This window comes from Hemiscyllium ocellatum, chromosome 3 (assembly GCF_020745735.1).
Source record: "Hemiscyllium ocellatum isolate sHemOce1 chromosome 3, sHemOce1.pat.X.cur, whole genome shotgun sequence".
Taxonomy (NCBI): domain Eukaryota; kingdom Metazoa; phylum Chordata; class Chondrichthyes; order Orectolobiformes; family Hemiscylliidae; genus Hemiscyllium; species Hemiscyllium ocellatum.
Window position 1 is genome coordinate 64,703,386 of NC_083403.1, and position 19,083 is coordinate 64,722,468.

The window sequence follows — 19,083 nt, forward strand, 5'->3', positions numbered from 1 at the left end:
GAAGGGAACTCCAGAGTTTAAAGCCTGGACCAACAAAGATTTAGCTGCCAACGATGCAGCAATACAGAGATCCAGAAACATCTGAAACTGGAGAGTAAGGGTTTGTTGGACTGGAGGCAACAGATAGGGAAAGGTGAAGACTGAAAATTTGAAAAGAGGATAAAAATTTTAAAGTTTACATTTGGAAGCCAATATAGATTATGAACCACGGGAAACAAAATTTGCAAAGGGTCAGATGAGAGAAGCAGAGTATTGGATGATCTCAAGTTTCAGGCACGTGAACGGTGCAAGGCTGAACAGAACACAGCTGACATTGTCAAATCTAAACCTAAATAACTCATAGATTAGGGTTTCTGGAATCTGAGCTGAGATAGATATTGAACACATTTATGTAATAATGATGTGAGAGAAGGTATGTGATCAGAAGATCAAAGTCCAGTCACAAGAGACAGCCAGATTGAGTCAATGGCTGGGCACAGGATTTGTGGCGGGAACTAAAGGTAATAACGAATCTCTCAAACGTGTTATTCTAAATCCGAGGATATGCGTTCAAGTTACACCTCCGAAACAATGGGAGCAGGCAAGGTTTCAGTTTTGCAACCAATTCCAAAGATGATATGTCTGCAAGTGCATCCATTTCTCAACACAGAACTGAAGGTTTTTTTTGTGAATATATTTATTAGCAATTTTTTTTAACTTTACAAACGTATAAAATTATTGAAAAACACAATCAATAACGAATATCAGTATAATAAAAAGAAAAAAAACACAAGTTAGAATACAACCACTGTACCCTATAATACAAAACAAACCCTAACACTATGCGCAAAGCAACACCAAAAAAAAGCAAACAAAACCCACAAAATACAGAACTGCTATGCTCGGCACAAAGCTCCCAACAAATGAACGAGAGCATTACATGTATACACCCGTATTAACTCAGGAGACTCTCTCCAGGGCCCAGGGCTTGACATATCTAACCATCCTGGTTAAACAAATGCCCTAGTTAAGATAACTGACAAATCTATATCCAAATAACTCAAGTAGGGCTGCAATGTCTTATAAAAATGGTCTGTTGTGTGGTGCACCATGTTTGTAAAAACGTCTAAGGGAATGTGCTCTATAATTAATTTCTGCCATCCCAGCAAGCCCAGTGGGTTCTCAGACCCCCAATTCATCAGAATATTCTTCCGTGTACAGTATGCAAGAATATTAAATAGTTTCTCCCCATGTCTGTCGAAAGATGGTAAATTCGGTAGACCTAAGAGAGGAGAAATCAGGTCTACTTTAACTTCAGTGCTCAATACCCTCCCTATCTCTCCCACCACAGCGCTCCAATAAACACGGGGCCTGTGGCATGTCCAGAAGCAACGGGTAAGAGTACCTACACTTATTTTACGTTTGGGGCACACTGAAGATGCCCCTTGTTTAAACTTCGTCAGATGATCTGGTGCTAGATAAGCCCTGAGCAGAACTTTTAACTGCTAGCGCATGTCCTGTTACAGACTGAGATCTTTCGAGTATTCTCCAATATGTTCTCCCATGTTTCAGAAGAGATCTCCAGTTAATATCCTGCCAGGCCCTGCCAGCCAGTAGGTGATAGAGGGCACTAACCGAAAGGGTGCTTGTGGAACGAAGCAACAGCCTCTCTGTATCGGGCTTTTAGAGCTTAGTGAGAAGTGTAGTCTTCTTCTGGATGAAATCCCTAACCTGAAAAAAATGGAAAAGATCTCTTCAGAGCAACCCGTATTTGCGATTCAGTTGCTCAAAAGACATCATAACCTCCTCCTCAAACAAGTCTCCCAAACTAGAAACTCCTCCCGCCTATAGTTTGAACCCAGAGTCCATCATCCCTGGTCGAAACCCTGGCATGCCAACTATAGGTGTAGATGGTGAAGTCTTGGAAAAACAACCCTTATTCTGACGCATCGCACATCATGCATTGACTGAACTAATGACAATGGGGTTCCGGCAGTGGTCCATAACTGTCCTCACATTAACCTATTGTTCATGGATAAGAAGAGGGCACTTTGCCTCGATGGAGGTCTCAATATCCAACCATATTGAGTTTGGATTGTTACCTGCCCAGTCACAGACAAAGGACAGCAGGGAACTCAACTGATACCTCCTGATGTCTGAGAAATCAAATCCTCCCCCTCACTGAGGCAACTGCAACTAAGTAAGTTTGATGAGGGGCCACCCACGAAGCCAGACAAAGGAACCAAACCACCCCATAAGCTTCCGCAGCGTTGACCTGGAAAACATTATAGGGAGCATACGCATGGGATAAAGCAAATGAGGAAGAACATTCATCTACATGAGAGATATTCGGCCCAGCCATGAAATTGTAAGAGCCTCCCATTTATGGAGATCTTGCCTAATATTGTCGAGCAAATGAGCAAAGTTAGTCCGAAACAACAGTTCAAACTTGGGGGTAATAAAAATGCCTTGGTACCGGAACCCTGACCGTGACCACTTAAAAGGGAACTTAGAGCCACCTTCAACTTCTGGAACATTCTTAAGGTTCCCCAAAGGCATAGCCTCCAATTTTGCAAAGTTAATTTTATATCCTGAAATTGCCCCAAATGAATTGATACATTGTATCAAATGGGGTACGGAGGTCATCAGGTTAGATAAAAACAGAAGGACATCATCCACATACAATGTAATCCTATGTGCCCTCGATCCCACTTCTGGAGCAGTTATGTGGACGTTCTGACGAATAGCCTCTGCCAGCAGCTTTATCACCAATGTAAACAACAACGGTGAGAGGGGGCAGCCTTGCCAACTACCTCTACCAATTGTAAAACTCCCAGACTTCACCCCTTTGAAGATGACCGCGGCCAGAGGGAGGTGATATAAAACCTCCACCCACTTAGCAAAGACACCACCCAACCTGAACTGTCTAAGACATAAAAAGGATACCACCCGGTCAAACGCTTTCCTGTGTATCTAAGGAAATCACCAACCCCTGAATCGATTGTTGCTGACAAACTTGGACCATGTTGGCAACCTTCTAATATTATCAGAGGACCTACGGCCCATATAAGGCCTGTCTGGTCCTCTTTAATAATATGGGGCAACACTCTTTCCAATCTCAGCGCTAGGATCTTAGACAGAATCTCAAAATCTGAATTTAATAGAGAGATGGGCATGTATGAGGCACAATCCTCAGGAACCTTCCCCTTCTTAAGAATTAATGAAATATTAACTTCTCCCAAAGATGGTGGTAGGCGTTCATGCATATAGGAATGATTGTACATCTCCAACATCGACCCTGACAGAATCCCTATAAACTCCTTATAAAACCCACCCGGGAGATCATCAGGGCCAGGCACTTTCCCACTCTGAAGTTGCCTAGCTGCTTCCCGGTATTTCCTGAACTGACAAGGGGACATTAAGGAGAGAGGCCTGTTCCAAGGTTACCCCTGGGGGGTCCAAGTTCTTATAAAAGGTCTAGCCCTCCTGTCCTTGCAACCTTCAGACTGATACAATTCAGAGTAAAAGCTCTGAAAAGCCTCACTAATCTTTTTAGCATCGTATGTAAGGACCCAACACTGTCTCTGATTGCAGTAATGGATTGGGGAGCACGCTTTTTCCTAGTCAGCTACGCTAAATACTTCCCTGGCCTATCCCCATATTCGAACAGCCTTTGTCTAGCAAAAGCAAGTTCTTTCTTTGCATTTTGTGTCAGTATTGAATTCAAGGCAGCCCGGAGGGACGTGACCACTACAACTTAGTCACCGAAGGCCACACAAAATGTGCTGCCTCATCGGCTTTCAACCACATCTCAAGTAGACGCTGTTGTTTGTTCTTCTGTCGTTACCAGCGAGCTGAATAGGAAATAGCTAATCCCGTAGCAAAGGCCTTAGCAATCTCCCATAGCAGAGACGGACTATTAGCCGTGCCTGAGTTGATAGTCAAGAATTCCTGAAACTCCTTCAAAAAGTATTCCACAAATTTGGAATCCTTATGGAGAAAAGAGTCCAAATGCCAGTGCCGCAAACCTAGCCCTTCATTCTTGGCCTTAACCTCCAAATATACTGCCGCGTGATCAGAGATAGCTATATTCCTAATTTTACAACTCAATCAAATCCAGAAGGGCCGAGGGAGCCAGAAAGAGGTCAATCCTCGTGCGACATTTATGTGGGTTTGAAAAAAAGGTGAAGTCCCTGCCAGTAGGGTGAGGACATCTCCAAATATCCACCAGCCCCAACTTCTCGCATAAGTCAGCTCCCTGCTTGGCCTGTGAAGAAATAGTTGGGGGCCCACAAGGCATCCTGACCACTGTCGGATCCAAAAGACAATTAAAATCCCCCCCCCCCCCGATAATAATGTGCTGTGTTCCAAAAGCACTCAACTTCGAGAAAACACTAATCAAAGTTTTGAGGGAATGTGCCGGAGGACAGTAGACATTTAAAATGCCATATTCCTCCCCATGTATCAGGGCTTTAATTTTCACAAACCATTCCTTCTCATCTTTCACCTGCTCTAATAATGTGAATGGAAGATTTTTCTGGATAAGTACTGCCACTCCCCTACTTTCAGAAGTAAAGGATGAAAAGAATACCCGGTCATAACCCCACTGTTGTAATTTCAGGTGTTCCCCATCATCAAGATGGGTTTCCTACAACAAAGCGATATCAACCCTTTTCCTCTTAAGGCTAGAAAGCACTTTTTCCTTTTAACAGGCGAATGACTTCCCTTAATGTTCCAGGTGCACCATTTAATAAGATACTTAGCCATATCCACTTTCAGAGACCCTTGAATCCCTCAGAGGGAGAACCCTGCTTATAAAGCACTGAGCATAAGTAAATAAAGACTCAGAGTCAAAGAACTATATATACAAAAACAACTCTATCATAACTGTGAACTATTACTACCAAAAAACTACAAAGAAAACCAAATTTAAAACCTTGAATGGAAGACATTGGGGGTACTCACCCTACCTATCCCCTCCTTCACAGCTGCTTCAAACACAGACTGTGCCCAGCCATAGGCCAGAAAAAAAAACAAGGAGATGATCCTTAAATTAACAGAAAAAAGACAAAGTCAGGATGCACACTCCACCCATCCCTGGTTTCATGTCACCCCTACTTGTGACTAAAAGAGAAACAGAACAAACAAAAATCAAGGGAGAGAGACAATGAAGAACATCCACAAAATTTCCCATCAGAAAACCCAGTTTTTAAAAAAAATTTGGAACAACTTATTCCAAGGTCTTTTCCCTCCTTTCCAAAAAGAAAATTGTTATGGAGAAAGAAAGGTATAAGAAAAAAAAGGGGAAACATGGGGAAAGATAGAAAAGAGAACAAACATCAACTGTATTCTTCAGGCCAATCCGTCTTGGTGTCATCTGCACATTTACCAACCCACCCTTCTATGTCTTCATCCAGGTCATTCATAAAAATGACAAACAACAGTGGATCCAAAACAAATCCTTGTGGTAGCCCACAAGTAACTGAACTCCAGGATGTATATTTTCCATCATACACCACCCTTTGTCTTCTTTCAGCTAGCAAATTGCTGATCCAAATCACTAAATCACCTTCGATCCCATGCCTCCATTCTTTGTGTAATAGTCTACCACGGGGAACCTTATCAAATGCCTTACTGAAATCCATATACACCACATCAACCGTTTTACCCCCATCCACCTTCTATTTGGTCACCTTCTCAAAGAACTCTAAGGTTTGTGAGGCATGCCCTACCCTTCACAAAACCATACTGACTATCCCTAATCAACTTCTTCCACCCTCGATGATGATAAATCTTATCTCTCCTAACCCTTTCTAACACTATACCCACAACCGAATTAAGGCTCACAGGTCTATAATTTCCAGGGTTGTCTCTACTCTCCTTCTTGAACAAGGGAACAACATTTATTATCCTCCAGTCTTCTGGCACTATTCCTGTAGAAAATGACAACATAAAGATCAAAGCCAAAGTCTTGGCAATCTACTCCGTGGCTTCCCAGAGAACCCTAGAATAAATCCCATCCGGCCCAGGGGAACTTACTATTTTTACACTTTACAGAATTGCTAACACCTCTCCTTCTGAACCTCAATCCCATCTGGGTGAGAGTGAGGACAGCAGATGCTGGAGGTCAGAGTTAAGATTAGAGTGGTGCTGGAAAAGCACAGGTCAGGCAGCATCCAAGGAGCAGGAAAATTGACATTTCAGGCAGGAGCCCTTCATCAGGTCGGATGCTGCCTGACTTGCTGTGCTTTTCCGGCACCACTCTAATCTTGACTCTCAAACTTATCTAGTCTAGTAGCCTAGATCTCAGTTTCTCCCCGACCACATTGCGTCAGTATTCACAGTAGAAAAAGACAAAGTTTTCATTTAGCTCTTCCTCTATTTCCTCTGACTCCACACACTACTTTCCCCCCATGCTTGATTGGCACTACTCTTACTCTAGTCATTCTTTTATTCCCGATATGCACGTAGAAAGCCTCAGGTTTTCTTTGATCCTATCCACCAACGACTTTCCATGTCCACTCCTGGCTCTTCTTAGCTCTTTCGATCTTTCTGGCTAACTTGTACCTCTCAAGTGCCCTAACTGAGCCATCATTTTTTATCCTAACACAAGTTTTCTTCTTCCTCTTGACCAGAGATTCAACTTCCTTTGTAAACCACAGCTCCTGCACTCAACAAATTTCTCCCTGTCTGACCGGTGCATGCTTATCAAGGATCTGCAGTAGCTGATCTTTGAATAACCTCCACACTTCTATTGTGCCCATCCCCTGCAGTTTCCTTTCACATCCTATACATCCTAATCTTGCCTAAGTGCAGCATAATTGCCTTTCCCCGAGCTATAACTCTTGCCCTGTGGCATATACTTATACCTTTCCATTGTTAAAATCAACATAAACAAATTGTGATCACTGTCACCAAAGTTCTCACCTACCTCCAATGCCTTTTGAAACATTGAATTATACCAGCCTCCATCACTTCCTCTGGCAGTTCATTCCATGCACAATCCTGTGTGCAAAAAGGTTGCCCCTTAGGTCCCTTTAAAATCTTTCCCATCGTACCTACAACCTCTAATCTTGGACTCCACATCCTGGGGAAAATACCTTGCCTATTCATTCTATCAATGCCCCTCATGAATTTATAAACCTCCAGAAGGTCACCCCTCAGCCTCTGACGCTCCAGAGAAAACAGCCCCAGCCTTTTCAGCCTCTCCCTATTGATCAAACCCTCCAACACTGGCAACTTCCTTGCAAATATTTTCTGAACCCTTTCAAGTTTCATAACATCCTTCCTATAGCAGGGTGCAAATATTTTCTGAACCCTTTCAAGTTTCATAACATCCTTCCTATAGCAGGGAGATCAGAATTGCATGCAATATTCCAAAAGTGGCCAAACCAATGTCTACACAACCGCAACTTGACCTCCCAACTCCTATACTCAATAAAAAGAATCATTTCTATTATGGATACCTTTCCCCTGGATCCAACTGAACGTATGATTTAACTGAGTCAATTTATCCAGGTTTCCTTCAAGTTTCAATAATTCATTAATTACTGCATGAGAGAAAAAATAAACTTATGCAATTCAAAGACACATAGGTTAGAAATAAGTGACAAGTCACAAAGAAAGAATGTTTAACAAGATAGATATTGGATAAGTCTCTGAATTGTTCATGTGAAACAAATAATTAAATGCTGTGGCCATTGCACTGAAGGTTACTGGTAACATTGGCATGACTTGATAAAAACAGCTGACTTCACCATCCTTAGCTTTGCAGATTGGTTGAGATTCTATCTTTTTGATGCTTTTTAATGATGCCCAAATTCTAGAATTCAGGGAAAATGAGAGAGTCCTTTACTGTCATGTTATTTCTTTTTAACAAATTTGCAGCAATAGGAGTTAGGAAAGATACTTCCCTTCAACACAGGGATAACTAGGGAATAGTTCTTTGACCATGACTACCACAGCACACTATCGCTCAATCCCAGGCTGCTATGTATAAGTGTATTCAGTTGAGTTGTCATGTCAGTCAATCTGAAACTGGCTTTTAACACAACATTCTGCATTTTCTGAAGGGCATGCAATCAAGAAAAGGGCATCATTATCTTTGTAGTCTCAAGATCGGTTTAGGCTGTTTTGACTTGCCTCGCACACCTTTTTAAAGGGCTCTTGTTTGAAGTTTCCTTCACATTGATAGGTGTAGGTATTTCTCAAACCAGTCACTTAATCCATAGGCATCTATGGCTGCATCAGCTCTTGTAAAAACACATTTTGGAATCACTTGTTAAAAACGTCCAAGCATCGAACATGTATTTTGGGCTTCTGACCATGTTCAGTACTGCACTGTGAATGAACTTTATATCAAAGTTGCATTTGACCAAGTGTGGTATCAAGGAGACCTAGCCAAACTTGAGGCAATGAGAATCGGGAAGGAAAACACCATGCAGGTGGGAGTCATACCCAGCACATAGTTTGTTGAAGATAAGCCATCTCAATTCCAGATGACCTCTGCAAGGGTTCATCAGCGTAAAATCCTCAGCTCAGCTATCTTCAGCTGTTTCATAGATGATTGTTGTCTTTTCCCGAGGATGGTGAATTTCAAGACTAGGGGACACATTTTTCAGGTGAGAAGAGAGAGATTTATAAAAGACATGAGGGGCAAATGTTTTACACAGAGGGTTGTTCATATGTGGAATGAACTTCCTGAGGAAGTGGTGGATGCGTGTACGATTACAACATTTAAAAGACATTTGGACTAGTACATGAATAACAAAGGTTTGCAGGGATACGGGCTAGGAGCAGAAAGATGGGACTAGTTTAGTCTGGGCTGGTTGACATGGTCTGGCTGGACCGAAGAGTCCATTTCTGTACTGTTTGACTGTGACTGTATGATTGTGACCTTCCCGCCATTCATAAGGTCAGAAATGGGCATGTTTGCTGATGATTGCACAATATTCAACACCACTCATGGTTCTTGATACAAAAACAGTCCACGTCCAAATACAGGAGGACCTGAAAAGCATCCAGGTTTAGACTGACAAGTGACAAGCATCATTTGCGTCACACAAATGCCAGGCAATGACCACCACTGACAAGAGAGAACCTAATCGTTATCTCTAGAGATTCAACAGGATTATCATGACTGAATTTCCCTACGAGCAACATTCTTGGGGTTGCCTTCGACCAGAAACTGAATTGGACAAACTACATAAATACAGTGGCTACAAGATAGGGTCAGAGTCGATGAGTCCTGCAGTGAGTAACTCACCTCCTGACTCCCTAAAGCCTGTCCAAGTATAACACACAAGCCAGGAGTGTGATGGAATACACACCTCTCGTCTGGATATGTGCATCTTCATCAACACTCTGGAAGCTTGATGTCACCCAAGATAAAGCTTGATTGGCACATCAGAAAAAAATTCATTGACAGTCAGTAGCACCACAGCGTAACATCAACAAGATGCACTGCAGAAAGTCACCAATATTCCTTTTGCTGCACATTCCAAACCCAAAACCGCTTCGTTCCACAAGTACGATGGCACCAGAGACACAAATACACCTCCACCACCCCTCAGTTCCACTCCAAGCTATTCACAAGGGTTTCTTCAGCCTTACTGGGTATTCTGGAACTCCCACCCTAACAGCATTGTGGATCTAAAAACAGCACATGGGCTTAGAAGTTCAGAAAGGCAGCTCAATACTACCTTCTTCACAAGGGCAATTTGGGCAGGCCAATAAATACTGGCCATAAATGGGAAAAAAGCAAGCCCAAACAGCAATCTGAAAGGACAATGCAATGCAACCAACTAGTTTAGATAGGACATCTGTGGGAGGTGAGGTTGGGACAATAAGGTTTTCAAGAGGCAAGAGTTCTGTGACTGAATGATGGTCAGAACAAGCACAAATGCAGTAGGATTTCTGAGGATAATCCACTGTGTTATTATTCATGAAATCTAAACAAAACTTACATGTCCAAATAGCTGCCACAGAATTACATCAACACTTAAATGAACATGAACAAATTGGAAAATCCCTAATGAGGAGCAAATTCTTGCAAATTTAGAAAATCATGGTGTTTACAAAATGGCTATATTTTAAATTATCTCTTAATTAAAAGTGAGGCAGACTGTCCTGGAATGGGGGATGGTAAATACAAATGGTCAGCCTTCAAATTCTTACACAAAGTAAATACAAATGGCCTTTTTTGGGCTCAGTTAATTTGACAGATTGGGAGGGGGGTGGTGGGGGGGGGGGGGCGGGGGGGAAGGTGCGTGAGGGGATACTGGGCAATGACACACAGAGTGAGCACAGTTGTGCCAAGATGGGAAAGGGAGTGCTCCTGTATGTACATCAACAAGCACAATGCTTGTGAGCATCACTTCTCTGTTTAATGATCGAGTCATCAGAGGATGTCCATCTGCTGGAAGTCACTCAAATACTCAGGATTGAAGGAAGTGAATTTTAAAAGCACAATGGAAGATACTTCCTAGTGGGGCAGGGAGAGGCTGTTGAAAAACTGGTGAATTTACTCGAAGGTAACATATGCTGAGTCTGTACTACAAACTATTAAGTAATATGGCATCTTCAGTTGTGATAAACAGTTACAGCATAGGGGAAAACATTTTTACTACAGTTTCATGTATCATAACCTAGACAATGATGGCTTTAACTTATGAAGAAAATCCAAAGGTCTGAAGAAGACGATTTATTCATTATGATGATGACTGACTTTCCAATTCAACTGCCTGTTCCCACTTTTCTCCAATAGTCTTTGATTGTTTTGGACCCAAGTGTTATCTCCAATCTCTTCTTGAATCAAATAATATTTTGGCCTCAGCTGCTTTCTTTAGGTAGATAATTCCAGGCTCACCATTCTCTGGGTGAAGAAATTTCTCCTCAACTCACTCCTAAATGTTTACCCTGCATCCTTAGACTGTGACCTTGGTTCTGGGCTCCCCCACGATCAGGAACATCCTTTCAGCATATACCCTGTCTAATCCTGTTAAAACCTTACAGGTTTCTATGAGGTCCTCGCCCATTCTTCTGAACTAGAGCAAATAAGAGTCCTAGCCAAGACTGTGATGCACATCAGGCAGCATCCGAGGAACAAGAAAATTGACGTTTTAGGCAAAGGTCCTTCATCAGGAGTGAGGCTAGGAACCTCAGGGGTGGAGGGATAAATGGAAGAGGGGTGGGGCTTGGGGGTGGGGGGGAAGGAGCTAAGAGTGCAATAGGTGGATGGAGGTGGGAGTAAAGATGATAGGTCAGAGGGGAGGGTGGAGCGGATAGCGGGAAGGAAGATGGACAGATGGGATGGGTCATGAGGACGGTGCTGAGTTGGAAGGTCGGAACTGGGGTAAGGTGGGGGGAGGGCAAATGAGGAAACTGGTGAAGTCCACATTGATGCCATGGGGTTGGAGGGTCCCTAGGCGGAAGAGGAGGCATTCTTCCTCCAGGCATCGGGTGGTAAGGGTGTAGCGATGGAGATGGCCCAGGCCCTGCCCAGATGCTCCGACAGATCTGTTACAAAAAGAATCATTTCACTTAATTAGTCATTACCTTATGCTAGAGCCATTCACCAATAGGTATCCCTTTGCAAAAGTTATAATTTAGAAAATCAGTTCTGCAACATAAATCCTAAAAGTTTCTAAACTTTTCTAAACACTCTCAAATGCCTACCACTTCTTATGCAGTTTTTTGTTGAGAACTTTAGAAGTTCCAATGAGTTTAAACACTTTTCACAATCCCCAAGACTACCAAAGGGGACTTTGTCACCTAAGGTGTCCTGGGAACAGATCCAAATGATCCTCCAGCACTTACCCCAACTTCCCTTTCGGGAAGTCAATGCTTAGCAAAGTATTAGTTTCATTAGGCTTCAGTTTAATAATTCTGATATGATTAAACAAGTGAGGGATTACATTTATATCTGTTTAATTGCAGTTGATGTACAACAATTATGGTACACTGACTAATTTAACTTGTAAACGAAACTAAAGAAGCTCCTCAAAAATAGCTTCCAAGGCCCAACCATCTTGAACTGCTTTGTAAATGACGTTCCTTCCATCATAAGGGTGACAACTGTACAATAGTCAGCATCATTTGCAATTCCGCAGATACTGAAGCAATCCACTTCTAAATGCAGCAAGACACTGATAGCCCACAGATTTGGACTGACAAGTATCTTTTGTACCACAGAGTGACCGCCTCCAACAAGAGAGAACTGAAGCATTGTTAACATCTTAGAAGTTAACAACTGACCAGAAACTGAACTAGACTTGTCATACAAATATAGTGGCCTCAAGAGCAGGTCAGCGGCTAGGAATCTTATAGCAAGTAACTCAACTCCTGATAGTCCAAAGTCTATCCACCATCTCCAAGTCACAAATCGAGTATGAGGTGGAATTCTCCACACTTGCCTGGATGAGTGCAACTCAAACAACACTCAAAAAGCAGCTAGCTTAATGGGGACCACATCCACAAGAATCTCCTTCCTCCACTACTGCTACTCAGAAGCAGCAGCGTGTATGAACTACAAGATGCAGTGCACTAATTTATCACATCTCCTTACACAGTATCTTTCAATCGACAACTACCCAGAAGAGCAAGATACACAGGAGCACCACAAATGCACTTTTCCTTCCAAGTCACTCTCAATCCTGACGCTTGGAAATATATCACTGTTCCCTCAGCATCACTGGCATTCTTAACTTTTTTTCAAAGATTATTCATAGGATGTAGGCATCACAGTTCCAAGGAGCTTATGCACCACTTTCACAAATCTACCCTCCAGTTAACCATCTAAAGGGTACCTGACACCTCCCCCACAAAGGAGTCCTGAAAGGTATCCTGTGACGTAGCCAGAGATATCACAGCTCTCTAAAATGATATTCTGGCTATCCAAATTGTGCACTCAGAACAGACCTGCTCTTACCAGTCCAATGTCCAGGTTCCAGGCAGCAAGAATTCCAAAATCAATTTCTCTATGCAGGAAGCTTATCATTTAATATCAACCACACTATTAACACCTACTGCATAAACACAAGACTGTCGCTCAGAATCTGGCATGAATGCGGTCAAGTAATGGGAAGCAAGTTGCTAATTACGAACTGTTGGGTCTCCGGTTTCCATTGTATCTAATGGTTAGTGTCATTTTCATGGTTTTCATTGATTTTATGATTATCATTGGCTTAACAGTTACCATCTTTTCATCATTCTCATTTTCATAACGTAAATGTAATGCAAAGTCTGTAATGCTAGATCTATATTTCAATATCACAATCATTTTCAGGTTTGCTTTAAACTAGAGGGTTTGGTCTATGTGTATGAAGGGTTTAATAACTAAATTTAAGTATTTTGGTAGCAATGATGATTGTTTGGTTATTTACACCAAATTTTTAAAAAACGTGAATTCAGATCTTTACTATTAAATTTGCTTTATTTTTGAAATGTTTTTCTTAATATATGTATTGCTGGTTGCATTTGAAGTCAATTGACACCTTTGAGTGCTTCAATTTAACACCTTTGAGCACTTACAACCAAAAACATTTAATGCAAATGACAGGTGTGCTATTTTCAAGAGTATTGAAAGCAAAAATGATGTCAAAGTCTTCTTATAGCTTGGGATATCACAGGCCCACCGACCGTAGTATACCGTAGCACTGAAGTAACAACTGTTATAAAGATGTGGGTGTACTATACTTTTAAGAGATTAAAAGCTAGCAGTGACAGCACCAAGTGTTCTCAGTACGATACAACTTAACATGTGCTCCAGCTACTGAGGTAGCTGGTCGCCTGGAAAGGACGAAACAGATTCGAATTAGGCCAATTGGTTCAAGTTATACACCGAAAAATATCAATTTCCAATCAAGTTTGAATTGATTATATTAACAATCTTAAAAGCCAATGACACAATCCAATGCTTTGGTGTCTAAGACCAGGGAAAATTGAACAGTTCGAGAAGAACTGCCACCAGACAAACAGATGTAGGTTGCTAGTCAGAATTCTCTGAGAGGTACCTGTCTCGAGAAGGAGTTTGCACAGAGAAAAACCTCAACGCTGACCTGGACAGCCAATCTAACGACGAAGACCGCTGGATGGTTTTAACATTTGAATTTTCTGTAAATATTAATTGGGAGCTGAATCGGACTAATATTATCGAAGGGAAGGTAAAAGATATGTCAGAGGAAGGAATTGTAAAGTTGTTAGTTAATTATTCTGTTATACTTTAAGAAATAAAGTTGCTAATTTTTACTTTAATTAGTTCTTGGTCACTTGAATTTTTACAGATTACTGCAATCTTTTCTGTGTTGCTGGTTTTAAATTAATCAGGAGGGTTTATCCCATGTCATAATACAAGCCCTCAGGCAGTCAGCACCTAAAAATATTTAACATGAATTGCAAGCACCAACACCTGTATTGTCAAGTGTGGTGACTTTTCTCACACTGTGTATTAAAATAATCTGTACTTTTCACCTTATGTACTGTGTAATTTAAACAGTTATATGCTTTTAACAATTTTATGAAAATATATTTTTAAGAAATAGGGTATCAAAGGTGTAACACATTATCTCAGCTTCTCACCAAAAGGTCCACACAATTTTGAAGTTCCAAAAATAGTTAAATTTTGGGATGAACTGTTTGAGATTTTTCCACAATAACATGTTTCTGTAACTACAGGACTTACCACACTAGCTTCATCTACCATTTGCAATGTAATGGCACTGAGTCACTTAATTAGAGCTATTTTATGAGGAATCGCTATTAAACTGTAACTCTGACACTTAGTTTCTTCAATAATAAAACTTGAAATCACAACATTCTGACCCAAAGGTTAGCGCGCCACTGTTTAGTGACAATTGACAATTCTATGCCTGTGACAGTAATTTTTGTTGAAGTTGTATTTCTCCCCCTTAAACATTAAGAGCGTGTTATCTAGCACAAAACGTTGAGAGACAAGATGATTAATTCGGTCTTGCAAATTTTCATTCCAAATTCACATACGAATTTCTGATCTACTAAAGCTTTGTGTCATGAATTTTCTGACTCTGCACTTTGGTTTTACAGGTGACATACATATCAAAAATACCAGGGTACGAGAATTTGATATGCACTGCAGGTGGCAAATATTTACGCTAAAGTGTAGAGTTTGAAATTATTACCTTTGAACCCAAACCCCTGCTCCTGTAAGCTAGCAGAAAATATGAACTAACAGAGCAGGTTAAAAAAAATGTTGATTATTTTAAAAAGGCCCAAACCTTATTGCCTAAAAATTACAAATGGCATCCAAATTCACAAATCCCACTGCTTTCTGACCCTAAATATCAGAACCATACAGGCATTAGCCATTATAAAGCATGAGACATCTGTCGGAACACAACACACATGGAGGGATTTGGAACTGAAATTATGCAATTTGATTGTGCAACAGAACTAAAACTGTTTTCTATTTAATTATGCAGATAATTGAGAGTGTGGTTAATTTCAGTGCAGTTAATGAAAGTTTCACTGTTATCCTCAACAGTGCTATAATTATTCCAACTATAAAACATACATTTGTGAAATAGTGAAAAAGTGAATTTCTTTTTGTATTAACATTCACAATAGTGGGTCATGAGTACTCAAACTGAGATTCCAAATGAAGCACAACATATAATCTTTGTAAATACTATATTTTGTGTCAAATAGAACTGGTTCATCTGTAATTTATCCTCCACCCTCTAATATACTTTTTCTCCATTTTAATTTGCCAACAAAAATCCATCCACCATGCACTTTACTGAGAATATCAAACATGGGTTTAGGAAGAGATTAGAGGGCAATTTCAATTAATTAACAGATCTGAAAACAAACTGAACTCCTGGCCCTCACTTGTGATCACCTGTTTTCCTGACAACGCTTACTAAAAGGAAACTTAAAATTTAAATGCCTTTGCGGAGAATACATTCTGAATACGAAACTGAAGTGGACACATTTTTACATAATTCAGGAAGAATCGAATAGGCAGGTGAAAATCATTGTAAAATTAGAACACATTCAGCATTCTGCACAAACACTGTGGAAAGGATGGTCATCTACAAGTAGGAGAAATATATTTCCCTTACAGCTTACCCAACTGCCCAAAATCTTGAGAGTACAAAGTACAGCAACGGTAGAAATCTGACTTTGTGTAATACCTTTGCTATGCTTTCAGATGAAGTGAGTTTGGTACTTTCATTCATTGGGGGTCTTACATTTAGAATTGTTCCTGTGCTGCCCAATATCTGAATTTGATAGCATCGCCTAGGGAAGGAATAATATTGTTACACCCCTTTATGATCTGATGCAGTCATGAGTGCCTTTCACTGTGCACTTTAACTTCCTGGAAGGCAAATTGAAAAAAATTGTATGACAAAAAAATCAGACAACTTGTTAAGTTGTTTTATTTTACAACACAGGACTATAAGAAATGGAAACAAGAGTAGACCATTCAGCCCCTCGAGCCTGTTCTGCCATTCAACAGGATCATGGCTGATCCAACATTCTTCGCATCCACTTTCCAGCTTTTTGCCTGTCACCCTTGATTCCTCCACTGATCAATCTTAAGTATATACAAGGACTCTTTACCCCGCCCTTCACCCACCTCATCCCTCTCTGTGGCAAAGAACTCCAAAGACACTCTACTCTCAGAGAAGAAACTAATGCTCCTTTTTTCTGAGACTATGCCTCTGACCCTCCACTCTAGTGAGGGGAAACATCTACCCATCAGCATTTACCCTGTCAAGCCCCTTAAGAATCCTCTATGTTTCAACGAGACCACCTCTCATTCTTCTAAACTACGATGAGTAGAGTCCCAATCTGTCTAGCCTTTGCTCATAACACAATTCCTTCATACCAGGAATCATCCTAGTAAAACCACTCTGAACTGACTCCAATGAAATCTTATCTCTCCTTAAATAGTGGACTAAAAGGACTCATAGTTCTCTAGATGTGGTCTCACCAGCACCTTGTTTAGATGCAGTAAGACTTCCTGACTTTACACTGCAACCCTCTTGAAATAAGGACCAACATTCCGTTAACCTTCCTGATTACCTGCTGCACCTGTGTGCTAGCTTTCTCTGTTTCATGTTCAAATATGTGAACAGACAGAGAAGCAAATGTGCGCAAGTTCATTTATTTGAATCAGCAAAGCTTAGCTTTGAGCCATAGGGCAGAATAACAAACATACTCTGCCTCCCCTTATTGGTTGATCTTATTAAAAAAGAATGCTTGACCGTTCTTCATAATCTCATGACTTCACCAAAGCCTGCCTGCACTGTATCCTTCTTCAATACCCGACTAATTATGCAATTTGTATTTGTCCTGTCTGCCCATGATGCCCTTTTTGTTTTTATATGCTGTACACAACCAGAAGAGAACAGTGTATTCCACACACTATATGCTAGCCTTAATACCTCTCCATGCAAATAAACAAACTGCTGATTATATATGATGTTTAGAAGGTTATCAAAGCTCTCTCTTCAGTATTCAACCATGTGTCACAATGCCCTTTTAAAAAAATTTGTATGAAAATATTAATCTGTAAAAATGCAACATTTACAAACATTTTTAAATTGGTGTGTGTGTGTGTATATGCGCGTGCGTGTGTGTGTGGTGGGGGGAGGTCATAAATTAATATGATATCAACTTTTCAGACTTTAGTGACTCATGGCATGGTTCACGTACTCAAATCATGCCGAGTATCCAGCAATGCAAACCATTCAGGAGAGCTGGGAATGAATTTCTTGCTACTACATTTCAAGCATTCCAGTAAGTAAGTGAAAGATATAAGCATTTCAAAATTACTTGCATTCTTTTCTAAATGATCTTCAAATATTCTACAAATTGAAAGGCATGGGACAATAAAAGCTGTATTATATGGTGCCCAGAAAGTTGATTCTCAACTAACATCAGTAAGATTGAAATCGAAGTCCAGTATACTGCAGTGGAGACTTAGGTTGGTGATGGTGTTGTGCATACTGGGTGCTTAACGTGATCTCACTGTATTAAAATCAGGTTGGTAACCTGCTTTATAGTTTGTTTTGATGCAAAGACCACATCAAATCTTGGAAACAGACAAACTGTAACTCAATTGGCGAAGATAAGTATGGGGGAGATACGACAGTATGTTCAACTACAGTGAATAAATCTGAAGTGAATTACCATTGATTGAAAAATTCAGTTAGGTATTACGTACTGACAGCCTAGCTTTAAAATGGTAAATTCCATGAGGTCTTGCAGTAATCGTCCAACAGTCATTGTTAGGTCAGTTAATGGTGTCATGCCAGTCAAAGACAATTACCTTATGTAATTTTCAGTTTTATTTTAAAATTGGTGCACCACTGAGTATTGTCCATCTAGTATTCCAAGAGTTCAAATAAAAATCATTTAATTTCTGAACATTGCAATCACAAGTCTGTATCACTATAATTGTAGGGAGTTGGAAAAATAGAGGATCATAGATTTCTGATATCATTAAACTGACAAAAATAACTAAACAGTATTAATAGAAACAAATATTAATCTCTGTCCTTTATGCAGTCACGTCAAAGTTTTAAAAAATGCTCATGAGAAAGTGATTCAAATGATAATTCAGGTAAGCACTTTTAAGAACACATTAAACTGCCTTTGTTGTTGCAATAATGTACAAGTTTGGATCACAGGCTAGAACATCAGACTTCAGAAATTAAGCTCCAAGAAAGATTCACTGTGTAATCTTTATAAAGACTATATTTTATTTGCAATGGAAGCAGTTCATCTGTCATTTGGATTTAAACATTTTAATACACTTGCCTTTAATTTGTTAGGGAGGAAAAAAATACTGCAACAGGTTGTATATAGTAACTCAATGCATAGAATGTATCTGGTTGAAGTGTTTTATGTGGAATTCATTTTATAATGCAACTTTTAGGACAAATAGAAAAAAAAATGTTTCTTGTAAGAATGTTTGTCATGAAGAGTGTTTTACAAATTCACACTCTTGATGTTGGGCTGACACACCAATTCTTGAACGTACAGGTTGCAAAGATATCCCAAATTCTGGCCTTCAGTAAAGTGCAGGGGCGGGGGGAGTGCAGGGGTGGGGGGAGGGCA

The 19,083-nt window shown here is 40.4% G+C and overlaps 2 protein-coding genes across 2 annotated transcripts in view; one reads left to right on the forward strand and one right to left on the reverse strand.

Moving 5' to 3' along the window:
- Positions 1 to 19,083, reverse strand: part of nt5dc1 (5'-nucleotidase domain containing 1) — a 547,161-nt gene that overhangs the window by 401,754 nt on the left and 126,324 nt on the right. The gene's annotated exons all lie outside the window — the stretch shown is intronic.
- LOC132830129 (uncharacterized) overlaps positions 17,684 to 19,083 on the forward strand; it is a 62,798-nt gene continuing 61,398 nt past the window's right edge. Inside the window, exon 1 of the mRNA XM_060847635.1 lies at positions 17,684 to 17,760. Coding sequence (XP_060703618.1) covers positions 17,684 to 17,760 — 77 coding nt within the window. The remainder of the gene's footprint in view (positions 17,761 to 19,083) is intronic.